The sequence below is a fragment of the Chenopodium quinoa genome, unplaced genomic scaffold (assembly GCF_001683475.1).
Source record: "Chenopodium quinoa cultivar QQ74 unplaced genomic scaffold, ASM168347v1, whole genome shotgun sequence".
NCBI classification, from domain to species: Eukaryota; Viridiplantae; Streptophyta; class Magnoliopsida; order Caryophyllales; family Amaranthaceae; genus Chenopodium; species Chenopodium quinoa.
Genome location: NW_018743444.1, coordinates 1,548,535 through 1,559,901, shown reverse-complemented (window position 1 = coordinate 1,559,901; position 11,367 = coordinate 1,548,535). Strand labels below are relative to the sequence as shown.

Here is an 11,367-nt window from a genome sequence, read left to right as displayed (position 1 = left end):
TTTTATTTTAATACAATAATGTTGTATACATTATATACAAAATGTAGCCTAATATATTCATGATCATATTTCAAATAATCCTAAACACTCACCCTTTTAATATTTTGTTACTACGGTGGAGGTTCCCCAACAAGAAGGAGTCCATAAGTATTCTAAACGGAGATCTAACAAAGAGAAGTGGTAAATTCCCGAGCACTTAGTTAAATCACATTTATTTTCTTGTTTAAAAGGACTTTAATTAATTAGTGTTACTTGATCACCTTTAAAATAATTAATTAATCAATTCCACATAGTACCTTGCGTTAAATAAAGATTAGAATTGAATTAATAATTGTTAGTTGATCACTTAAGCCAAGACGAATCTTGTTTATTTTCTTGTCCTTTTCACGAATTTGATTAAACATTACGATGTAATTCCTACGTGAATTAATGCTTGTAAATAAAATCAACTAACATAGTTCTAGGTGTCGCGTTGCATATATTGTTTGGTGATGAAATTGTAAAAAAGGAAGTGCTAGTAGAGGCTGCACTAGGGCTAGGATAACGATTCCCCTCTAAAGGGAACGTTATTTTAGTACCCTCGCTCCCGAACTCATTTCTGGTTTATAGACCAATTTGGGCATGGGTAAACTTATGATTTGTGCTAATTATTCCATGAACTCCACATGGAAGAAAGGCATGAACGAGGTTTATGAGTTTTTCCTAAAACTCATTGGCGACTCCTACTTGTTTCTTACAAAAAAAAACGTAATGATAGAATTAATTCTAATTCAAGATCCCCAAACAGTCAGGAATTCAAATCCTACTACACCCTAACAAGTGTAAAGTCCTAAGCTTTTAAGTGGTCAAGGGCATTTAAGGAGATTACCCCTTACGATGGGATCACCCTCCTTACAAAAGAACTGTGCTGGAAAACCACCCTTGTTTCTTCATTATCATCCTCGAAATGGGGCCCTCTTTATCCGAGTGTCCAGGCCTCCCCATAGTAGTAACAAAAATCACCCAACCATTCGTACTTGAATTCCACCCACTTCGTATTTCCCCCACCAAAGCAATTTTCATACCCCTCCTTAGAGGTTTATTTACATCAATCATCACCTTTATTCTCGTGAACTTCTCCCACCCCAACGGGTCGGATTCATCAAACTCCATGAAACCACCGAAGCTATCCCCAGTCTCTATTGCGAACCTCTCATTACGCCGACTAAAAGGAACATCTAACAACCGTATCTAGAATAGGAAGAATTGGAACGACACCTCGGAGGGTTGATCATCACCATCGAGTTCTTGTATGAGCAGTAACTGATTATAAAAATCCCATGGTCTACCCTCCAACACACGCACCTTATCTGCTTCATCGAAGAATTGAATAACAAACAAGTTGGTCTCAACCATACGGATAGCCACATTATCTGTCAATCGCCATAGGTTCAACAGCACCCTTTTCATCATTTCAACATTAAAGGGTTTGGTAGTTGACAATTTACCCACCAAAGAAAGATCAATTCGAGATTTAGAATTCCTGTCATCAGGTTCCTCATATTCACCCCCATAAACCTTGTCCTCCACCTTCGTCAATCGAAGTTTCTCCCAATCTTTCACAAGATCTTCCACCATAACTACAGCCAACAAGCAGACAAGTACTCGATAATTAGAATTTGCGAACAAAAATTGGTGGAATTTAGGGAAAAATCACGCACAATCATCAACAACAAGCGAACCCTAGCAGAGCACTCACGAACCCTACTCGAGGGAATTTAATGTTCTTTTTAGTTATATGAAATGTTCTTTTGTTTTAAAAGGAATTTATATGCAATGTTCTTTATTTTATATGCAAGGTTCATTTCACCTTTTCATTTTCTCTTTCTTCAATACTCTCTCTCTTCTCCATCTAACTTCTTCCATTTTATTTCTTGATATTTATAGCCTTTATGTGCTTAGTCATCACTCATACACATATTTTTACTAGATTTTGCACTCTAAAATCCAAATTTCACAACCAAATTTTTGAATTTTCATGATTTGAGAATTTTGGGTATTTTGATATTGGTTAAAAAAAACTAGCAATTGAGTGTTCTACTAGCTTGATTCCCACTATTAATTCATTTACAAGAGTTTTCTACTCATTTGAAGTATGATTTCTCTTTTATTGTTCATCTTTCTTCCGCTTCATGAATACGAAACCCTAGGTTGTGCTTCAATGGTGAACTCTCTTTGCTTGTTATTCTTTTACCTATATTTTGTGTTTTGTGGTAATGTTTGTTGTTCATATGAAACTTTATTATCAGTAAATTACTTGATTGTTTGAATTTTTGGTACCACCATTGTTGTTCATCATCTTCTTCCATAGGTTGATAAAGTTCTTTCTAATGTACTTTACATTCGTTTAAATAAATTATTATAACTACGTTTTTTTTTATTTATAGGTAATGTTCTTTTATTTATAGGTAATGTTCTTTTATTCACAAGGTAATGTTCTTCTAGGTGCATGATACACCCGCCTGAATGAAATAATTATTGATTAATGAGTACATGATAAATACTAACTCCACACGCATTGTTAATGTTTTTGATTGATACAAATAAAAGGGGATTTTTTTTTTTTAGAAGCATGTAGAGTACGTGTCACATAAATATCATTAAATTTAATTAATTATCAAAGACAATTATATAATTGACCCATCAGATGTTAGAAAACAGACCCCAAATATTTACTTATCCAAACAACTTAAAATGGTAATATACATCCGATCTATACCACAACTGTATAAATTTTTATTCAATATGTTCATGACAGTGTACTATTCACTTGCCCATACATAATTTACCTTGGAATATATTGCATCTCTAGAGAACACACAGCGTCACCCTTTGAAAATGACTCGATGCCCGATCCAGGTGGCGAGGTGCTTACCTCGACCACATTAGATACACTATTCTTTACTGTAAAAGGAGTCCTTGCTGCATCTGTTTTAAGGTTTGCATCAATGATTTGTTCTTTAGGCTTGGCAGTTGCAGCAGCTGATTCTGTTATTTTAGAAGCACTAGTGCCAAAGCCAAGTCTTGTTTTGTTTGTTGCCCCAGAAATTTTGGGTGTTCCTGCTGCTGATCTAGGAAGGCTGCTGGGCAAGGCAGAACGAGGTCGTGAACTAGGAGTCTTAGCACCAGCTTTTGCCTGTAAAAGACATTCCTCATTATTGCAAAGTATGGACCATACATGCAAATAGGATTAACATTAATAAAGCATACTACGTATTATAAATTATGGAAACCATCCAAGAGCAAATCGGGTATAACTCAACAGATAACTCAACCCAGCAAGTTGCTGCTTTTTACAGGCTTTTGAGTTGTGACAGCATGAGATAAGACCCAATCACCCTTCTCTCACAACCCAAAAACAGCAGCAGGCTAGGCTTGAGAACCTTCAAGAAAAATTATCAGATGTTAGAAAACTGACCCCATCAAAAAAACCAATGTTTGGTGATGGCATTCGAAGACCTGATGGTTTAGCAGAGCCCGGATGAGGATTGGACACAGCACTCCCTATTGAAGGTTGTATCGCAGATTGGCTAGATATTGGCACTTGATTTTCACGATCACCCAAAGATCTATTACTAGATAGATTAAGCAGATTTTGAGAAACATTGCCATCAGCACCAACATCATGAGAGGTAGGGGGACAAGGATTCAAGCCAAAATGTTTTTGATGAACTGTAGCGGTTGAAGAACATGACTCAGTGGACCATTCGCTAATAGAGCTTGCAGGTGATATACTACAGGAAGGTGTTGATGTGGACGTCAGATAGTCTGAGAGATGGGACTGCTTATTCTGAGACTTAACCTTTTCTACAGCGTTAGTTGAGGCTCTATTCTTGACACCAGGTAGCAGACTGACATTCTTGTCCAACATCTTTTTTCTTATTACACCCATTTGAGATCTTCGAACATTTTCAGATGCAGAGCTACTAGAGCTGTTACATGACAAGCGTGAACTGTATGTTTTGGTTCTGTTCAATACTGAAGAAGCTGCAGAAATTTTGGATGAAGATGGGGCTTTAGGTACAGGCTTTCGTGAATCAACTTGATGGAAAGCATCTGGCAATGAAGTTCCCTTCCCTGCGCCTATTCAAATCAGGCTTAAAATTGGCTTCAATGTTTACATATTGATTCAATAGGGTAATATAAAGAAAATTAGTCTTTTTTACCTTTCACATTTCCTGCAGCCTTAGACTCTGAGTTGATGCGGCTGGCACTAATTGACATTCTCTTGGTAGTTGCTGCTACTTGCAAGCTTGGTCCACCAGCTGGCTTAAGTGGCCTAGAAAGCAGTGAGGTAGGCTCTCTGCTACGGTTGACAGGAGACTTTATTCAGAAAACAAAATGTTGTCAGTCCAACTACGTTGTTGTGAGCACAGAGTACATTTCCAAATTCCAATATATTGATATCACTGTAGTCAAAGCTTAACAATAGTTTTAAAAATTAGAAAATACTCCCCCACCAAAAATAATATGTGCAATACCTTTGAGTTGCACATGAAAAAACAAAGGAAGCAAAGTTCCTAAAACAAATGTCTGAAAATATTTATACACATGCAGAAAACTTCATAAAGTGTATTAATCCTCCATGTAAAAACTCAAAATGTAAATATTTTAGGGGACGAAAGGAGTAATGGACAGCTCTGTCCAGAATAGTGAAGGAACTGTAAGATCATGTTCCAGTTTATCACAATGTACGCTATAAATTGTTTAAATTTTAAATGCAGCTAAAAACATATATAAAGTGAAGATATGCACATATATGGATGGTAGTACAGCAAGGAATTTACATGCCTTAATCTCTTGTTTGCAAACAGAACCTGGCTTTAATGTTCTCATAGACCCACGCGCTGCCATATTAAGTTTCTTGGAGGCTGTTTTGGGCTTTGCCTACAAGAATAAGAACACAACTAATCTGAGTGCCACCAAAATAATCAAACTCTAAAAATTCCTCAGATCAGCTTACCAATTTGCGTGAAGGTTCAGGTATCTTTGTTGCTGGGATAAAACAAAAAAACAGAATTAGTAACCAAAGAGGATCCTGGCACTGAAACGGATAGTTTGCACATGACAGTCTACAATATTAGATTTCTGGCAGAACAAAACTAAACACTATCAATATTACAGATGAAATGGAAGGTTAAAGATGTTTATTCTTATAGACATGATTAGAGCCCATCAGCCCAGTTAGCCCCCTTGGTATCCATGAAATGGATAACAAAACAAGTAAACTCTGATACTTCAAGACTCTTAACAAATTACATGCAATTGAAACTTTATCTTCATTAAGCACTCTTCAGATAACTACAACAAGAAGTCAAGAACATAATCGAGTACTTTCACAGTCCCACACAAATTAATATCCCAAATTAGAGTTCGTAACTTCATATCTATAATATATAACTTTATTGGAAAATTATAAATTCTATCCTATTCTAAATTTCTAATGTTGGATTAAATCCTATCAGCCAAGAAACAAGGAGATTCTAGCCTTGCAGTTTCTTCTCTAAAGCTTTTCCATCGCTCTAGTAGTCTAGTTGCACATTACGAAACAAGGCTGAACGTGACTTAATATTAGTTAAAAAAAATCCCTTAATATTTTTATCCTAAACTGAGATATATGAAAAGGCAACTAGAATTGCAATGCCACCCAACCACAACTCCAATATGTCAGATGAAGTAAGGAAAATGATTCTAGACAAATGCAATCAAATTGTACTCAAATTGAATTGCTGGCTTTCAGCAAAATCTTGATGTTGATAATGTATGCTAGAAAGAGCACATTATGTTACTTACAACAATCATTCTTGGGTTCTTCTCCATGGACTTTAAGGTCACCACTATTTCCTTTAGTCGAAGACTTGCTGCATCTCTGAATTGAAGCTCTTATGTCACAGAAAAGATCAGCCTCAAGACTTTCCAGTGTCACATTATCACTCTGAAAAGTGGAGATTGAATCAGTTGATTTGCTTAGTTCCTCTTGGATACCAGGTAGAAAAGGGCTTTGCTTCACACACGTATCAGACCCCTCCATTATGCTAGACAACTCCTCGGGATCAAGAACTCCTGTATAAAGTAGACAGAGAGTAATAGATCATCTCAATGCAGGAAAGAAACCACAGGATTAAGGAATAACACTCAATACAGTACAAAACAAAAGCATATACCAGCATTGGTAAAAAATGCACTATCCCAAGCCAAACTTTTGCGCAGGTTACATTTGCCAGTTTTCCCAGGTTTATGTAAAACCAAGGAAGATGGTTGGTCTGTAGGTGCTCCTTCAGTAAAAATATGGTCTGCATTGTCCGCTATGCTGGGTTCTGTGCATCATCAAACAAGAATACTTCTAAGTATATGCAACACCAAGCACACATGTATCGTTATGCTCATGTAGGACACTATTGGAAGAGAACACTAAGACTTCTAAACACGTGACTTCAAGGAATCTAATTTTTATCCACGATTGAAAAATTCAAAACTTTACAGTAGAAATCAATTTTTGGATAAATTATCATAAAGAAGCCTATTAAAATAATTCTTTGGAGTCATTGTGCACACACACACGCACACATCTTTAAGGACTAGTATCACCCTACACTAGTTGAAATACATTACAGAAATTAGCTGCAATACTGATTCCATCAAAATAAATTTTACGATCAGTACAATTCTTTTGGTTAATATTTCCGTAAAAGTTACAAGGAAACCATGGCTTTTTCAGGTTCAAAATTATGCATTTCATAGATATAAATTAAAAATCAACATAAACTCATCTGACCACAATTACACTAATCAACAAAGCAATTAATGTTGGTAGCACATGAGTTCTGTATGGAATTTTACACTTTGAAATAAGTTAAAACGTTTATAGCCAACCGTAAACGTTAAATATTATAGAATTAAAGGAAGTGAGCTAAAAAAGTACCGTGATAGTAATGAAACCCATCTCATACTCTCCCAATTATTTGATTTTAGCAAGGTCGCGTGACAGTAAAACCAATCATAAACCACCATTACAAACGAATATGACAATACTTAACATGATTTATAAGACCTATGTTACTTGGACTCGGATGAAGTGTCAAATTAGACACGGGTGTCCAAGCATCGGACTCGCTCATTTTCTTGAAAAAAATTATGATTTTACTTAAAAATGAAGTGTCCAAGTGTCGGTGTCGGTGTCCAACAAGTGTCGTGTCGACACGGACACGTGAGGTCTGAGTAACATAGTATAAGACCATCTAATAATATGATCCCTCTGTTTATTTTTATTTTTTTTTATTTTTTAATTTTTTTGTATATGCATCAGTTTGGCTGACACATTTGCCGAGACGCTACTTTGACCATTAATATGTAGTATCTTTAACTGTGTATTAGTAAAAATTGTAACAAAATCTATATCTATATCTATATCTATTTCTATACTCTATACTTAGTACTTAAAATCACAAACCATAATTTTTCATATGACAAATGTCATCACAAGTTACTCACTACCACATATGACACATGTCACCCCTTTTAATCTTTTTGTTTAAATCTTTATACATTCTATAACTTGCAAATTCAATTAAAAAAATGAAGTGTTTCATTTCCATCATAATAAAATAAAGTTGAACCAGTTAATATACATCACATAAACATATGAATTGAATTATATAAAAATTGTCTTTTCAACTAATAGACTTAAAATATAACTTAAACCAATATGTCATTTCATATCCTACAATCTGCATGTACATATACGTAACTAAATTCCTTATCTTTTTCCACAGTTCTACCCTCATTCTATTTTTCCTTTTAAGTTTTAGCAATGAAACAATTACTTCGTACATCGAACGGGCCAAAAAGCTAGTTATATTATGAAACTAGAAATTACAACAAATTTAATACGTAGTAATATATATTGTATAATAACATTTATTTATTTTTTAGAGGTGAAAAAATTATGTCAACTATGTGAATAATGTAATTGTTAAAGTGACGCATTTAAAAAAAATAGAGGGAGTACATAATATGTGATCATTTTGTAAATATTCATCAAAATATTATATTTATCAATATATTGGCAACATAAGATTCAAACACAGTAGAGTTACTTGAGCAGTACACTAGAACAGGTCATTTCTCAAAATTTTCAAACCCCCGTTTCATATATGATTTGGTGTTTCCCAATGAATGCCTCAGTAGATTGCTCTAACTATTACATAATATGAGCCACAATGATTAAGAGCAATTCTAGGATGGGTGGCCTCCTAAGTCCTTGTGTGCGTTTATGTAGCCGACCCTACTTATGGGATATTAAACGGTGAAAGTTCAAAATAACTTCTTGAAGCTATCACAGCACATGCTTGCTTCTAATGTACTTAACCAAGGAATGTTTATGTCTACTCTATATACATTAACACAGGTTTTCTACAAATTTTAGGATTCCAATTTTCCAAACACTTGCCATTGCTATTAAATTATGGATTATTTTTTGATAAAAGACACTGAATTGTTTTATTAAAACAAATGAATATACACACCAATCTATTTTCACAGCATAAAATCAGCAATTAGGGTAAACAAAAAAAAAAAAAGAGATTCTGAATTTAAACTAGTAACAAAAAAATTGAAAAAATAGGGTTCAATTTCACAAAAGATTGCAAAAACAAGTATATAAGATCGATAAATAAGATCGAAATAAACCTGAGGAAGAAGCCAAAAGAAAATCATCATCGGAAGCGGAAACGTCTATTAGAGAGAAAGCATCAGTTTCAGCATCAATTTGAGGCGTTTCAAGAACCTCCATTTTCGATTGATTTGTAGATCGAGCAATGATTGAGAAATTGAAAGTAGAAAATGACCTAGAATTCGGCGCAAATTTGAACAGGAGTTTTCAGGGGAGTGAAGAGTAGTAGATGAGAGAGAGAGAAAGAAAGGCAGATGAAATTTTTGAAGTTGAATATAGGCGGTTTAAAGTTGTGGACGAATAAAAGAATGGGAACACTCTGAAAAAGTGAAAGAGACTGTGGAGTTGGTGTGATATGTGAAACTTCTAAATTAGACCGTTATATATCATGCCTGCAAAAAAATTTTGAATTTTGGTACATCTAAAACTAAGACTAGCAAAACTATCTGATAATCCGAAAATTCGATCCAAAAATTTAGAATAATTGATCTGAAAACATTATGTGATAGGATATCGGATATCGGATATCGAAATTTTGTATTTCGGATATTCGATATTCGAAAAAAAGTCATATATCCAACCCGATATCTGAAAAAAAAAATATACAAACTAACAAATCCTAAAGAGGCCCAAATACCCTCAAAGCCAAATACCTAAACCAGAAAACCCTAAACCAATCCCTCAAAATTCAAACACCCTAAGGCCCTGTTTTTTTAAGCTTCTAGTAGGGGTAAAAGTAATTCGGATTAAAACCGAATCGAACCGAAAACCAAATCGAATTTGTAATTTGGTTTGGATTTTTTTTAATTCGGATTGGATCGGATTGGAAAAATTAATAAATATGGATTACGGATTGGATTCGGTTTTGGGTTTAAAAAAATCGAAAACCGAATTTCGACCCAATACTTTAAGCCCATTTTCTTTTTCAAAGTATCCAACCACTTTCCTTTTTCATATACAAACTTAGAAAAAGAACCTAATTCTAAATTCTCCTTTCTCAATATTTTACTCTCTCACAAAGAATGTAGTTAACAAGAAAAGATTTTAGAAATTTTCAGGGTGAAGTTCGAGTTTCGGATTTGAATGTTATTATTATTAATGTCATTATTATTATTATTATTATTATTATTATTATTATTATTATTATTATTATTATTATTTATTCTTATTGTTGTTGTTGTTGTTGTTGTTGGAAGCCGGGATACAATCTGGGCCCCTACTTCTCTAGCTGTAGCAAAGCCTACCCTAATGAATATATGAGCTGCAGCACAAGCACCAATGTCTTACGTTGTCGAAAACCTCTGAATCCGGTTCAGCAACGCAACAACCTCCTTCTCTAATTCCCCAAGCGAAGAAAAGGAGAAGGGAATGAAACCATATCCAATCGCCAGACAACGAGCTTCATACTTAACCCGCTTCTGATGAGCCGCGTCAGCCACAACACGTCCCGGAACAAAATCAGGTAGCCCTGACTGTGTCAAAGGAGAAGACCCTATGAAGTCGACACATACATCATGACCACGATCCCATGAATAAAGTAACACATCGGCAGGTCTAAGGGCCCCGTCATTCCCTTCAGACAATCCTATGCCAACCTCCTTTCTTGCTGAAATCCCAGATCTGTAGCAAATATCAACAAAAGTATCCCGAACAACATTGTGCCGATGTTTAATACCTACAATACCAGCACATGACACCGCATGGTCGCCGAATACATCCACCATTAAAACCCGAGAGCAAGCAGAGCACGGTGTCGAGATAGAGAACAATGGAATACTCATCCGATAACACAACACACATCTATATGTCTTAGCGTTCATCGTCTGACCCAATCTAGAAATAGGGACTACCCGAAGCCAAGAAGAGGTGTGATCACCTTGCTGCGACTTCTAGAATGCCGACTGCCGAGGAGACAAAGAAAAGGTGGATTCTGCAGAAGCGATAACCATTGTGAAATATATATTTGCCAATTTCTTCATGAGCTTCGGGGTAGCGACCTCACAAGGATTACCTAAAATGTCAGACTCAATCGTTGCAGTAAACAGACTCAACGCATCCTCAAAAGCCTGACCAAGACCAACAATACCAATACGACGCAGAAGCTGCGTCTGTAACCCAATAGAGTGTAACCGAGAAGCAAGAAAAGCATAATGACGAACATCACCCGTGGAATAAACACCAAGCCCTCCAAACGCAAATAGAAAGGTGGCAAGTCACCACTGCCAATCACCAAACCCAGGCCCCGAAACAGTAACAATACGCTTCAAGAAAAATCGAAGAGCCTCGTCGAAAACGCGCTAAGCCGCCTCAAAAGCACCTGGAGGACAAGTACGCAAGGCAAATAAAGTTTAGAAACTCCAGTACATACCCTAAGTAACAACAGCTCACGCTGAGGATCATCCAGCGTAGCAACCTTATCCATAAGCGCAATGGTCTTGGTCACCCTCTACATCACAAGCTCGCCACTAAACCTGGAATCAGAACTAACAGGACCACCAAGGAGCTTAACACCATGCAATGGTCGAGCAATAGAAGGGGGAAAAACACCCACAAGCCTGCTTCGAGGGTCTTCTGTAGGCCAGAAAACTTCAGTTTTTTCCACATTGAGATGCAACCCAAAACGAGGTCCTTCTTCCATAATCAACTGTAGAACCTTC

At 35.9% G+C, this 11,367-nt stretch overlaps 1 protein-coding gene across 1 annotated transcript; it reads right to left on the bottom strand.

Annotated features, from left to right (window-relative positions):
* Positions 1 to 2,687: 2,687 nt before the first annotated feature.
* LOC110739184 (endochitinase A-like) lies at positions 2,688 to 9,428 on the bottom strand. The gene is made up of 8 exons (XM_021919645.1): positions 8,728 to 9,428; positions 6,204 to 6,356; positions 5,833 to 6,102; positions 5,003 to 5,034; positions 4,831 to 4,926; positions 4,206 to 4,362; positions 3,458 to 4,122; positions 2,688 to 3,175 (listed from the first exon to the last, which is right to left on the bottom strand). The coding sequence occupies exons 1-8, from the start codon at positions 8,828 to 8,830 to the stop codon at positions 2,825 to 2,827; spliced, it is 1,827 nt and encodes a 608-aa protein (XP_021775337.1). The 5' UTR covers positions 8,831 to 9,428; the 3' UTR covers positions 2,688 to 2,824.
* Positions 9,429 to 11,367: the final 1,939 nt, after the last annotated feature.

Excerpts from the sequence above, each read along its gene's own strand:
- LOC110739184 (XM_021919645.1), bottom strand. The coding sequence starts at position 8,830 with ATGGAGGTTCTTGAAACGCCTCAAATTGATGCTGAAACTGATGCTTTC. Across the intron at positions 4,123-4,205 it reads GGCTGCAGGAAATGTGAAAG|GCGCAGGGAAGGGAACTTCA; the intron begins GTAAAAAAGACT and ends TGATTTGAATAG. Across the intron at positions 3,176-3,457 it reads ACATTGGTTTTTTTGATGGG|GCAAAAGCTGGTGCTAAGAC; the intron begins GTCAGTTTTCTA and ends TGTCTTTTACAG.